Genomic DNA, 15,373 nt, shown 5'->3' on the forward strand with positions numbered 1-15,373 from the left:
GTTTATACTTTAGAGCGAAGTCTACGATCCAGTGTTTATTTTAATAACTCGCTAGCATAGTTAAGGTTTTCTGTAAAGCAAAGCCTTATTAAAATCGGTTCACTATCTGTCTATCTGTTACACACACTTTTATCTAAAACGGCTAAACCGATCCGAACGAAATTTGGTGGACAGAGGGGAACTATGAAATTCCACGCATACAATGAGTGACATAAATTTAGGTGGAGACTACATGCAAAAGGGGGAGTTAAACATTTTTTTCGCCGGATATACGGGTAGAGTCTCGGTTAGTACTTTTCGAAACTAATATTACTTTTGACGTGAATTGCAAAGTGTGCGAATAAGGAGTCACTTAAAGTGAGACAGGACTAATTTTTGGAAACTATCCAACCCAAAAATCCGAGGAAAAAATCAGGAAGATGCGCTTAGATCAAATCTAGGCCTCAAAATACGTCCGATTCCCATATCTGCTTAAATAAACTTTCTAATACTATATTACCAACTTTTAGAGATTGACTGGAAAAGCCCCCTTAAAGGACAACCACCGGCATAGAGGACAATATTTCGTACACCCCTGCCAAGCTTCATGGAAATCTGGCCATTAACGCCAAAGTTATAGTAGTTCAAATTTAGCAATTTCACGCGAATTTAATGCTTCCAGAGCCATGCAAATAGAGTTGCATTTATGAAGAATTTTCTTCTGCCCAGCCCTTTTAAAGGTTTTGTGCACAACACTTATTTTAAATTTAAGCCTCAAAGGATGTCCCATTCCAATATTTACTCAAATAAACTTACTAATGGTATATTACGAACTTTTAGAAAATGACTGAAAAACTCCCCTTAAGTTCATCCTAGGAGTACTAAATTGCACCGGTATAGAGGGCAGCATCGTGCACACGCATGCCAAATTTCATGATAGGAGAAATTATCAACGGTCTCAAAGTTATAGTCTCCTATCTTTATTCTTCCTGTTTGATCAGTGCTATTTGATGTTGTTGGTTGGTTTTTAGTTCTGACGTTGCCACCAAATATTTTGTCTTGCTTTCATTGATGTGCAGCCCAAGATCTCGCGCCGCTCGATCTGGTTGAAGGCAGTTTGTACGTCTCGGGTCGTTCTTCCAATGATATCGATATCGTCAGCATAGGCCAGTATTTGGGTGGACTTAAAGAGCATTTACCTCAGCATCACGGATCACTTTTAGAAAATATACTTATTATAAATGTAGTAATATATTTATTAACTTGATTTAAACAGGTAGCAATATGGAGAGTATTTTAAGGCCTAGATACCATATGCATGGGGCACTGTATTTCTTCTTCACTTTCGCGTGATATTGACATTCAAAGTCTTGAATTTGAAAGAAGAAGCGACAAATTATAACTTTGTTAATAATAGTGCGATTTGTACCAAACTTGATGACGAACTTAAAGGTTTTGCAGCTAATTACCAAAAATTTTAGAAATATACTATTATTAACTTGGGGGAGGGTAATTTCGAAGCCTAAGCACCATACAGAAGCATCCGCTTGATTTTTTTCTGCCACCAGTTAAGGACCGTTTATGGCGGAGTTTGATATTTTAATCAATAATAAATTGCGAATAGGCTTAGTCAGAATACCACAAAAATATATGATGCATAAATGAAGCAAGCCGAAGTTGCTGAACGCTTCGAGTATAAAGATTTTGTGTTCAACTTGTATGAGGAATCTCCTATGCACGGTTTTTCATTCGTAAATAGCCAAAAATTCAAAATATTCCTTGATATATGTATTTTCAAACTCCGACTCGGCCCCTCATAAGAGTTCACTTTATGTGATCATGACATCTCACACGTCGTAGATTGTAACAAATTCAAGTGAAATAGGGATTAGATTTTCGTCTGCTACTTGTATTCCAGCCTAAAATTAATAGACAAGGAGTAGCTTTCTCCAAACTAGATTTTTTTGTTTTCAGCGTATATAAATATATTTAGGGAGGGACTTACCCCCTTCTTCAGTACCAAACCACGATTGCGGTTATAAATTTCTTTTATACTTATTCACTAATTACTTTTAAAATTAAACTTTTAAACCGATTACCTGCTAATTACCACGGCAAGTCCTATTAATTTCGATGGGCAGTTACCTGAATCTATGTTTAATAATTGCGTTGCGTCTTCTCTCAAAATTTCTAAAGTTTCCCGAGGATCCATGGTTGTCTTTCAGTTTGCATGACGCAAGAGCTCCAAATGCGTCGCTCGGTTTGCTCGGAAGTTCACATTGGAAATTGTCTTAAGGGTCTTAGGAACGATTCCTGCCATACCTTTGTATATCCACACTCCCAGCAAGAAATCCCAAATTGGAGACAACATATCGCAAAATAGAGAGGGACAAGTAACCTCTCCATCTGGAGCCGGCTTGAAAAGTCTATAAACAGCCATGTAAGAAAATTAAACCTCTTACAAATCAAATAAAAAGTTAATCAGATGCAAATGTGACGTAATTGAAGTAAAATGTATTATAGTAAAGAGAGGTGGCTTTCTTGCATTGCAAACCAGGGAGAGCAATCTGAATCCGTAATTACACCCCCTTTGTTTCCGGTGTTTATTTCCTGTTTCCATTGAATAGTCGTTTAAATAGATTAACATATTTTGTTAGTACTTATAATTACGCGGTTAGTAAGATGCTTACTCTTTTTGTGTTTGACTCCATCGCACGACTTGTTCGTGGATTGATTACTCATTCTGTAGGAAATTACACAATTTAATTTCTAGCATTAGCTATTCTAATGAAATCGAGAGTGAAAATAAATTCTATTTAATAAAGTGCTTACAGATTAACTTGTTGCAGATGATGTATGTGTATAATATAGTTCGAGGAACCTTACAAACCAATAATAAATCGCTATCTTAAGTCGATTCGTTTTCTCCTAAAAACTTTTTAATCTCCTTAAATCTGAAACTGTGTGACTTATTATAATTCGCTGGCTTTTATTTGAAATGGTTGCACAGACTAGAGCGGTTTCCTAAGAAAGATAATTATGTCCTTAAATACAGATTATGTCCTTACATACAGATAGCATATTATTGCGTCCTTTACTTATTTAAGTTAGTCGGCACATCAGTGATTGTATCACTTAGCAGCCCTCTGGTTACCTAAGTTCAGGCTTCCTTTGAGATTGGAATGCTATCAGCCATTTGATGAAAACTAGTTTCTATGACAATATTTACGCCTCTAGCTAAATTTTTAAAAATGTTCTAAAAAAACATAACTTTCTATAATAGTAAGATGCACTCCTCACCGGGTGTCAACCTCTTATTTACACTATTTTTCAGTTTAGTTATTTGTACCTAAGAAGAACATCAAATTTTCAGATAATTTGCAATGGTGCGTTTTTTAATTCTACATTTCACATTATGATTTAGAATTACATACCCATATGATCCATCATTTTGAAGTGGTGATGGTGGTATGCAGAAGTGTGATCAATTTTATTTCGGGGTCTGTACACAACGATAACAAACCTGCATCCGTCAACAATCACTGCAAATGTTAATCTACAAATGCATCTTATTACTACAGATCGAACTGAGGTCAATGCTGAAAATAAATATGCAATCGGCATTTGCTGAATAACGTAAGTCGAGGTGTCATATTTATGGCATCAATTAAAGTTTATAACGACTCAGTCATCTGCATCCGAGGGAAACGTAAATATTACCAAATAAACCAGCGTTCACCCAACCGATTTTAATTCTATTTTTCCGTGAAGTTTCCAAGAAATTTTGTATCTGAGGAAATTTCTGGAGAATTGAGTAAGCAGTCCCTATTCTTCCGATCCAATATAAATTGAATCTATTATAATTACCATATCTAACATTAGTTTTCATAGTCGCTTATGCAATTTCAAACTTGTATAAATCTACGTGATGTTAAAGGATAAATGTGAAACAGGAAAAAATATGGATGTTTTGTTCAGAAAGCTTGTTCAACCATTTTTCAAAAACATATTCGCGTTTACAGAGGACGCAGCAGTATATTTAGTAACAGCGTAATCTCTCTTCGCTTATGTCTCAATTGGTAACAAAACACGTACTATAAAATGACCAAGGAAAAACTCGAACCGATGAATGGGAGCAACTAATTTTATAAATAAAATATCTAGACTACATTTTTTAACCGTTTTCAGCATAGGATAAACCCATTTGTAAGGTTTTGTGTAAATACAAAACCTTATTAAGATCGGTTTACTGTCTGTCCGTCACACGCATTTTTCTCGGAGACGGTTGTAGCAATTGACACCAAATTTGGTAGGAAGGTATGGGAACTGTGAACGCTCACGCATATAGTGCGTTACATCCTCTCACGTCGAATTTAAGGAGGGGGGTGGGGGGTCCCCATACATGCAAAAGGGGGGTATAAATTTTTTTCATCAAATATAGTCATGCGGGGTATTAAATTGAAGGCCTCGGCTAGTACTTTTCGAAGCTGGTTTTAGTTTTGACATTTATTGGAAACGTGGGAAGTTCAGGGGGTTGAAAGTGATCATTTCTTTAACGGACCCATTCTTAGAAACTGCTTAATCGAAAAATCTGAAAAAAATCAGAAGACTGCCACTAGGTAACTGCCTAGGCTCCGAAATACCCTCCATACCGATACGTGTTCAAATGAAGTTAATAATGGTACAATTTTGCAGCAATATAGGCTACAGTATAGAGCAGTACTTTACCAAATTTGGTGAAAATCGCACTATTACTAACAAAGTTATAACAGGTCAAAGTTGTCGCTTCTGTGCAAATTCCCCACTTTGAATGTCAATATCACTTGAAAATGGATATTTTCACATAATATACGCATATATTACGTGCTACATACTAATGGGACAAATGTACACTCAAATCTGTTTATAAGAGAAATACACAAAGCCTTTCCTACCTGAAGCGTTTACCTTCCAGTTTCCCGACTTGTTGAAATAATAAAAACAAAACAACCGCTATGAATGAAAAGCTTTAAACTCGGTCAATTCTCGAAATAAAGTAATAAAAACTTCTCAAGAGGGACCCGGTAATAGATGAAGCTTAAGGACTTCAACTTACTCAAGGGAGTTTGAGCCGAAAGTTCTCTATATTTTACACCATCTATTAAAACAGCTTCATGCCTGTAAGAATGAAGGCTTTTGCGAATCTGAAGACATCTCCCAAAGAAAGTATTTGGATTACTCGTTGTAGAAAAGTTTTCCGAGATCTTCTGAGCAGACAGATGACCATTTTATACCAATGAGTGGCTTCAGTTTCATTATGGAGCTAGATTCTTAGAAAACCCCTCATTCCGATCAATGTTCGAACCTATTAAGATCGCCTCGCCCTCCTTCCGTGACTGACCTGTTTGATGGGTCTTCATAATCCCAAAAGACCCGATCCAACATTTCTTTTCTTTCGCTGATAAAGTATGCCTTCGCAAGGATAAAATTGAAATTCAGCATGATTTTCGACTTTGTTTCATTTGGGAGACCCTATTATCAGTTCTACATGAAATAGCTTGGGACACCTTGCATTGTGCTCTTTTGCACTTCCAACCACATGATTGGACCGTTTCTGTCGCAGCCCACTACATAATACTGTTTGGACTATTTAGCGTTTCTACGATAGAGCACTGAAACGTACTACATCGAGGTAAAATCTAAGAGGATCTTGAAGTCCGACAAATTTCATCCCGTTATCAACGACGATGTTTAAGCCGCCTTAGCCAGTGTAAATGTTCCCCCAATAAGCACGGCTCGGATAATGGTCTCTGTTTGCTCTCTCGTCGACCCTTGGTCCGTAGCCAAGTGGCTCTTGATGTGAAGAAACAGAACGGGAAAATCTTTGTACCGAAGTCGGTGTCATTCGAGAATTAATGGTGCTAAATTTGCCTCCGCTGTTTTGTCTGAAAAATAGAAGTGCAGATAATTTAACATCGACATCGACTCAGGACTCTTGAAATCTTTATCGATGTACATCTGAACATTTTAAAGTCTGTACTTCTTTTCGTGTTTATTATTTTGCGTGCTGGTTCTTGCAATAGTTAATTCTTACTATCATCACTCGAAATGTTGATCCGTGTTTCCAAAGACTGGCATAACCGTTGAAATGTTACAAATGGCTTCAAAGAAGAATTCAGAAGCAAATAGTTAGCTGAGCATCAGTTCTCGATAGCAGTTCCCCGGTTTCGAATCCTGCTGCCTTCTTTTTATTGCACAGCATTAGCTATAATGATAATAAAACTGGAGAATAATATCTTTAAAGTAAATTAATAAATAGGAAATAAGAAAATGTGTGGATGCGCTATCCTCCACAAAAGAGCAGGCAGATATACAGTCAAGCTGTTCAAAATTTAAGAGGTTAATAATGTGAACGAAGACATTTGTATAGAGGCACTTGCACTTCTGTTCCGCTAACTCTACTGTAAATGAGTCACCATACGGAGTAAGTACAATAAGTTACTGGTAAAGGACTCGTCAGTTGCCGATAATTTTCTTCTACCATTGTACGTTTATTTAAAGGCATTAAATCCGAAGGGCGACTTGTAATAACTGTTTATGTGTCAAGTGATATCTATCATTAAAATACGATGCCCCCTTTAGAAATATTTTCCTTAATTGAATTGCTACCCTTAGTAGGCCATTTACATCTAGGGAGCCCGCTATCCCACGCGTTGTTGTACTTTTTCGGTGGAAACCTGGCAAACAGCTGGAGTGTGAACTAATGATGGTCTTCGATACTGTTATTAAAAATAGGTTCCAGACCTATTGATTTCGATGGCTTCCGACTTTGAAAATGAGCAGGAAACATTTCCTCATGGTCGGCTTAGAGGACAATGTCTCTACCTATAATATATTTGCTCCTGAATGCATGTCGACTATTCAGCCTATAGCAGTTCCTCCCTCTGTTTATCTCGCTTAGAGTTGAACAATATGTAACGATTCATTGGTTAGGTATTAGTTCAGGTTTCAATACTATTGTAGTGCAATGTTTTCAAATCAAATACCCCTTTTCCTCCCTGATGACGAAGGTGTTGATTACCATGATTTTATTTATCCAGAACAGCTCAGTTTTCAGGACAAGATCCAGCAACTTAGATTTCATTATTGCCACAGCAGGTGTTGTTCCTTGCAATATGCCGAGGTATTTGTAGATGTCGTCCGAATCCAATTTGGATTTTATTTTGGCTGTATCCTTCGTTGCTGGTATGTTTTCGCCGAGCAATTGTTTTTATGCGACATTTCTCCAATCCCAACTGCAGGCCAATATCCCTGCTGAACTGGTGGTCCAGCAAGGAGCGAAGTTTGTTCTCGTCTTTGGCATACAATTTGATGTCGTCAATATACATTAAATCGCTTAATGTACATTTCGACAATATGCCATGCTTAATTTGGAACCCTTATTTGCTTTCATGCAGAAGATGGGATAACGGATTCAAAACCAAACAAAACCACAGCGGGCTTAGAGAGTCGCCTTGGAAGGTGCCACGCCTGATTGGTATCTCTCCTGATATTTCTGAGGATACGGATAGTTTCCAGCTCCAATTCTTTATCACTGTTCTCAGGAGAAGAACCACATTCGGGTTGATTTTGTACACTTTTAGTAACCACGAATGTGATATGGAGTCAAAGGCTGATTTATAATCGATGTAGGCAAGAGGCACCCGGTTCCTTGGGATGAGGAAAGTTATCCCCTTGGTGGAAAATTGTGGAACTAATTTAGGATCGGCCATCATCTAATTAAAATGATTTGCCAATACTTTGTGAGTATTCTTGAACTGCTTCAGCCAGTAGTTGTGAATCTTATCAACTCCTGGCGCCTTCAAATTACCTGCCTTTTCAAGGGCATGGTAATTTCGGGAACGGCCTCGCATGCACGCATAAGGTGTTGGAGCGGCACTGCTTCTAAATCGCAACAGCTGGGTTCGTTCCAAACACCTCTCCAGAAATCTTCTGCCTGGTCCAGATCGAGGTTGCTTTGACGGACCGAGTTTGTGAGACTTTTATAGAATCCCCGTTAGTTTTGAAAAAACAAGGTGTTGTCTGTCCTTCGTTGAAAGCTTTTTTGATACCTACGGATGCAATTGAAGCGTACCTCAAGTTTCTGCATCAGCACCTCAAGGATTCCTTCGATTGACACATCATTGGAGAGATGGTAGTTTCCAATGATATTTGCAACGCATTTATGCACTCTTGGTGCTGGATTCCCAAGAAGTGCTTGGGTGACACGGCCGAACTCTAGTAAGTTGATGATTCCAAACCGAGCTCAAGTGAAATTTCGTGGAAAATTTGTTACCTAGTTGGTAGGGCAACTCAAACATTTTTCACTAGCACCCGGTATTGATTAACAACATTCTGCTCCGGAACATGGCTTAGTTCCGGAAAGCGAGTTATGAACGCGTCATGGATTCGGTTTCTGTACTCTGATGGGTTCCGTTCCAAATCCGTGTCACGGTAATAGGCGCGGACGATAAATTCGTTAAGTTATTTCGTCCAAACCATATGACGCCTAGGTGGCACCACTTTACATTTTCTTAGACTACATTTCTTACATTAGAGCATTTCATTCAAGATCGTAGCAGTACACTACAAGATTTCAGTACCCTAAAGGAGGCAAAGTGGTCGGCATTGTGCTCGCCCAAGATTATTACCCTGATTTGATTCAGATACTCATTCACAGCTGAGTCGACTGGTATCTGATGTCAAATCACGATACGTTTTCTTATTGGCTTGAAAAACACCTTGAACTGTATGAGACAATAAGTGAAATTTCGAAAAAAACAGTTTTCGGTGGAATTTTGAGTTCCTCCTATAACGGCCCATTCATTTCAATAAAACAAATCAAAACTTTAAAAGTATTTTTCTCACGACAATTTTATATATATATTTACAAAAATTTACTGAAATTAATGAAATATATGCGCAATGATAACCCCCAATTGAATTCCCCTACGACCTTTTCTTCCACCACTGAAAAATTACTAAAAAAAACCCTTTTCAACGTTTTGTGTAAAACAAAACCTTATTCTAATCGGTTCACTGTCTGTCTGTCTGCATGTCCGTCCGTCCGTCACACAAATTTTTCTCGGAAACTAGTAGCGATGGACACCAAATTCGGTGGGAACTGTGAACGCTCACACATAGAGTAAGTTACATCCTGTTACGGCGAAGGGGAGGTCCCCATACATACAAAAGGGAGGTGTAAATTGTTTTTCACCAAATATTGGGTTGGGGAAAAAGAATGTCGTATTTGTGATCGAAATTTGACGCTTTATTTATCATACTTTGAATTATCCGACTTAAGTCAAATATGCGCCGTTTTGTTTGCAAACTTGTTGCCATTTAGAAGGCAACTTCATTACCCCCCTCCCCCTTATTTGCGAAAAACTCAGACAGCCAGTTTTTGCAAGCCTCTTTTGATGCCAACTTAGTGAAGCTTCTGGTCAATCGCCTGCTTCGAACAGTCGAGTTGCTCACAGTAGAGGACCGAATTGAGGGTCTGGCCATAGTTGGGCAGCTCATAGTGGATGATTCCAATCCCACCAAACACACAGCAAAACCTTCCTGGCCGTCAATCCGGGCTTGGCGATGGTTTGGGCCGGCTCGCCGCGCTTCGACCATGATCTTTTTCGCTTGAGGTTATCGTACGTGATCCACTTTTCATCACCAGTCACCATCCGCTTCAAAAAAGGGTCGAATTCGTTCTGTTTCAGCAGTGCATCGCAGGCGTTGATTCGGTCCAAGAGATTTTTTTGCGTCAACTATTGTCGCACCCAAACATCCACCTTTTTTGGAATTCAATCTTCTGCAAATGGTTCCAAACGGTTTTATGGTCTATCCCCAGTTCCTGGCCAATCGAGCGAATGCTCACATGCCGGTCTGCTTGGATGATTTCGACGATTTTATCGGTTTCTACGACGATTGGCCTACCAGTACGAGGTGTATTTTCGACATCCACTGCACCAGAACGAAATCGATCGAACCAACGCTGTGCTGTGCGAATCGTTACAGGATCGGGCTCATAAACTTCACTAATTTTTTCGGTCGCCTTCGTTGCATTTTTACCTCTCAGGTAGTAAAAATTTAAAATATGACGAATTTCTTGCTTGGTGGCCTCCATCTTTGACGCGCTATAATTTGAGACTGAAACATACGATCACAACACTGTCAAGTCAGAGTCAGAGACACCTGTAGCACAGATTGTCGTTTTCAAATCCCCGTATAGTATGACCCGATGCGATAAGTACAATACAAGATATATTTAAGTGTCGCCATCTATTGACAAAATACGACATTTCTTTTTCCCCAACCCAATATAATCATGTGGGGTATCAAATAAAAGGTCTCGGTTAGAACTTTCCGAAGCTGCTCTCCTTTTTTGGAATTTCTTGGAAAGGCGGGGAGTTCGGGGCTATTCTCAGAAACTGGCCAACCGAAAAATCTGATAAAAATCAAGAGGCTGCCACTATATAATGCCTAGGCTTCGAAATACCTTCCATACCGACATCCCTTCAAATAAAGTTAATAATAGTATATTTCAGTAATTGGCTGCAAAACCACCCTTAAGTACATCCCAGCACTAGCAATGCAGGCTATAATATAGAGCTTGATCCTACCTAGTTTGGTGAAAATCGCACTATTATTAACAAAGCTATAACAGGTTGAATCTCCTGTAAGTGATTTCTATCTAATATTGCGTGGTGAATTCATGATATGGGTAGAGTGAAGCAGCTCACCGCCAAGGAATTGAACATTGTAAAAAACTTATATGACAGAGGAAAATGCATAGCAAAAATTACCGGGATTGTGTTACGGACCAGATGTGTGATCCACAACTTTATTCGGGACCTTGGTCATTATGGCAAAGAGGGCAAAGGGCGGAAGAATAGTAAGTCCGCTGTCCGCAAGAGTATCATTCAGTCACCATCCAACTGTACCCTAACCTAACGACAAACCGCGTCAAGGCGGGCATTGATACAAAGATTAGAAATGTTCGAAATCTTATCCCACGAGCAAAACATCTCTAACGACCTAAGTTACAGAGAAGAACTTCTCTTACGGCCTGGAAACAATTATGTCGTGTGATTTTTATGGACAAAAAGAAATTTGCATAATCTAAAGAAGGAATCAAAAATTTCAAACAAGAGATAGCGTGGTGATGGAAGTGTAATAGTTTGAACTGCTACGGGTAGTCAAAAATTCTTAAATTTTTAACTGGAAAGTAAACTGCTCCCAATATATGGAAATATTTCACGACGAGTTTAACGATAATTTGGCACAAATTGGGGATCATTTTTTTCTTTTTCAGCAAGATAATACTTGAATTTACATTGCAAACAGTACTTCCAGCAACAACAAATTAAAGCTCTCGATTTCCCAAAAAAGGTCCCCAGAACTGAATATATCGAAAACTGTGGGGGTCATCTAGTCCGAATGTTTACGCTAAATCAAGACGCAAATGAACTAGAAACAACTGTTACTTCTCCATGGGCCCAGATTCCCAGAAAATATATTAGGAAATTGTATAAAAATTAACCAAAAACATTATAAAAAAGAAAGGTTATTTAATAAAATATCAAAACCTCATAAAGAGCTGGGTTTCATTGCTCCATTGTTTCCATTCTAAAATATGAAAAATATGGAAGTGATTTTTTTGGCTATCTGTAGTTAAACTATCTTGATTTCCTGGATGTGTTACACAGGAAGCTCCCAGTTAATTAATCAGGTATATGTAACAGAGTGTGAACATTTCAGGCGGGAGCGATGTCCTGGTTGGACTACTGCTACTATATATGCGCCAGCTTTGTGGTCAAATGTCAGAATTTGACAATATATGGCGCTAAATGACAAGATTTTTGTCCAAACTCGATTCCTATAACTTTTTACCGTTAAATATTACACAACTCACCTCGAACAGAATATCCTTTGAAGGTTGCATATTCCGTCATACCGGAAGCTACTCTTGGGAATCCTATATCCTTCTCGCTTCATTTGTCTTTACTTGCTGTACTGTGGAAACTCTTCCACCTCGTCCCCAATGGTTATTTTGTTTGTTGTTGACACTAAATATGGAATTAGTTCAACAAGCTATATATGAATGGAATCATAGTGTTCCCAAATATTCTTACACACAATTTCACCAAAACCTTTCATATATGAAACGCGGAGCTTTCGGTTTCCGACTTGTTCTATTCTATTGATGCATAACCATTTTTTACCGGAACTCTTTCAATGATTTTATCGTAACCTCCAACGATAAGTCCGTTTTAGGATCTCCCTTTTCAAAGAATCCATCCATATTTAGTGATCATTGATATTTTAACTATGTATATGATTATTTTTTGAATTTTTGAAACCTTTCAAAACTAAAAATAACTTTTCTCTTTCAGATAAACTTCGCCACTGCCATTCCCCATGCACAACCTGTAGCTGATAGCGGCATTTGCACAACTAATCGAAGATGGTTCTACCAGTCGGGCAAGGCTCAGATAACCAACATGCGAATAGTCGAACTATCATCATTCCCTCGGCTCCACCCTCGGATGGTGACGTGATTCATCAAAGTCATTACATCGATTTCATCGTAGTTAATGGCGACGATCGATATGTGATAAGATGCGAACGCAAAGCGGTCTTGGAATCAAGCGTCGAACTTGCCAAAGTGATAAATGCAGGACCAACGAGTGGACGAAGGAATGACAACCACTTCATCATAAACAACGTTGACAAGCATGATTTCGAACTAGTTATAAGATTTTTAGAGACAAAGTTTATAAAGTTTAGAGATCATTATCATATATTACGCATTCTAGAGGTAGCAGATCGTTACAACTGCCCTGATCTAGTCATACATATTGTTAAGGAGCTAGACCTCCAGTTGTCTAGTTCGACTGTTTTAGACGTATTCAGATCTCTGTGGTACTATAACTCGATTTCGACCAACATATCTCCTCCAGAAGCACCGACAGTCAAGGAGAAAAAGAAAACGAAGAAGCACCAGCATCCGGCTCCATTCACCCCTGAAGAATATTTGGCTGCATTACTGAACAACTCACTTCAGTTGATAGACATGCAGGCCGAACTTATACTAACGAAATCTCAGATGCTCGAATTGAGGTTCGAAGAACTAGAAATGATTGCCAAGCGCGAGGCGCTCCAGATGCAGTCCGAGCTAGTTTTGTTCAACTGCTTAGCAGACTGGAGCGTGGAGGAATGCAAACGAAAGAAACTTGATCCCAATCCGGAGAACCGTAGAAGAGTACTAGGCGCCCTATGCTACACTCCACGATATCTCACAATGACTACAATGGAGTTCGAGAAAGCTTGCACAAGAGTGGACCTGCTTGATTCGGCTGAAATAGCTCTAGTCACTGCTGCCATAAAGGGCAAAAAGCTAACGAATCTAACGGATGAACAAAATAACATGCTGGAACGCTTCCGTACCCCCAGGCCGGCCTACTCGAGACTCCCCATTCACCTGAGCGATCGCACAAATCCCAAGAACTACAAAAAGAAGATGCGCCGTGCTGAGCGCGGAAATGATGACGGCTGCTGCAGCAACTTCGGCCTGAATTGTCTAGCCATATTAGCGTGCATATTCGACTGAAATAGATTCTAGTATACTGATCTAAAACTTATGCCTCCTTATTTTTAAGATGAAGTCTTTGTTTGCCAGCCGTTGAGTGGCGCGAGGTTGCGGCGGGGTAAAAGGTCATCTGGTTGAAAGCAACTGATTCAATCCTACATAGGCTGCATTACTTCCAAATACAATCAGGGATGTAAATGATTCTTCCGAAGCGGTCATCCACAACCAGCACATCAAGCCAGTGCAGAAAAGAACCAAATTTTGTAACACACTCTCTCCAAGCAGTAAAGGGTTGGCGCCATCCACCCCTCTTTTTCAAACGATCCACGACCCCACGCGTATCTACCGCACTTTTACAAACCTACATTGTACCTTCGCTTCGATGCACAAACCGTTTCACTTACCAACGAACGCAAAGTAAGCCAAATGTTAGACTTCAAATTCTGCCATTAAATAATTGTATAATTTACGCTTTGAGCTTGGCTTAGAGCAAATTTTTGTAGCTTTATAAAATCGACGGACACGATTATATGTGGCCTGTCATATGCTCATTCTTTGTTATTTAGTCAAAATAACACTGTAAGTGTTAGCGTTCGATTGAACGACCGAGATAAATTGCCATTTTATTGTTTAAATTGAAACCTAGGGTATAATCCTCCAAGTCTATTACCTAATGTAATTAGTGTAAACTGATTTTATAGATGTGAGTTATGTCCATATGTATATTTATCCGTTATTCGATTGAAAACGCTAAAAATATTATTTACAATTGACTATTAGCCGAATATTTACCCACAGACTATTTTCATTCATTTGTCAGTAAATTAGAAAAATATATGTAGGTAGTGACAATGTAATTGTCTATGAGGAAATTACGAAGGAAAATTTAGCCAAAAGTATTTGTTAATAGTTTCCATTGCATTTAAATTTAATTAGGTTTTATTGAATAGTTAATTTAGGAACATTTTGTTACAATTGTATTTGATAAAACCTTTCGTATAATGTACAAAAAAATATATATCGCATTATGTCACCTTTTTTATTTTTCTGAAGCTTATTTTGAGAAAAGTAATAAAGTACATTATTTGTTATAGTACAATGCAGTGTTTCCTTTAGAAATCACAATGCCAATCCATCTTCTCAATCGAATAACCCCAAGAACCTTAGGGACGATCAGCGGCACCGGCATGTAAATTATTTTCATTGAAAACTTGTTTATTTGTAATGTTAGCACTGGTGATAACAGCAGGCCAGAATCATTTACTCCAAACGATCTATCCAGCTAAATCCCTCCTCAAACTTTGAGATAGGAACTCGCTATCAAGCAAATGTGGAGAGTATATTCTCCATGACTGAAGCCTGATAAAACAAAGTTGCAAAAGACGCTTATATTGCATCTGTTCAAAAGCCTTTCGGTGAAATAATTCATGGTGTTGATGTTACTTCGCTTAATAATTTAAGCTTAGTCTATTGTGAAATCATCATTGTAACTAAAAACTTGCCTCAATTCTAGCAGTATGATATCCATTTCTCTTCTGTAAAACAACTCTTTTTAAGAGCCCGCTGAGTGCTTGTTGAAAACTCATAATCGGACAAAGAATACTCAATTTGTAAGGTTTGTAACAAAACCTTATTAAAATCGATTCAATGTCGGCCTGCTTGCCTGTTGTGTTGTTTTCAGAGTGGGGGGAGGGGAGGGGGCTGCACTCCCTATATATGTGAGAGGGGGTGAAAAATTTTGTTCGTTGTTTCTGATATTGGGTGAAACATAGAGGAGTGAGGGCTCAAAAT

At 38.6% G+C, this 15,373-nt stretch overlaps 1 protein-coding gene across 2 annotated transcripts in view; it reads left to right on the forward strand.

The window, feature by feature from the left end:
* The window catches only part of LOC119648730, a 93,704-nt gene extending 79,094 nt beyond the window's left edge, over positions 1 to 14,610 (forward strand). For both annotated transcript variants that reach the window (XM_038050545.1, XM_038050546.1), the window contains exon 2: positions 12,387 to 14,610. In XM_038050545.1, coding sequence (XP_037906473.1) covers positions 12,458 to 13,603 — 1,146 coding nt within the window. In that variant the 5' untranslated portion in view covers positions 12,387 to 12,457 and the 3' untranslated portion in view covers positions 13,604 to 14,610. The remainder of the gene's footprint in view (positions 1 to 12,386) is intronic.
* Positions 14,611 to 15,373: the final 763 nt, after the last annotated feature.

This window comes from Hermetia illucens, chromosome 2 (assembly GCF_905115235.1).
Source record: "Hermetia illucens chromosome 2, iHerIll2.2.curated.20191125, whole genome shotgun sequence".
Classification (NCBI taxonomy): Eukaryota; Metazoa; Arthropoda; class Insecta; order Diptera; family Stratiomyidae; genus Hermetia; species Hermetia illucens.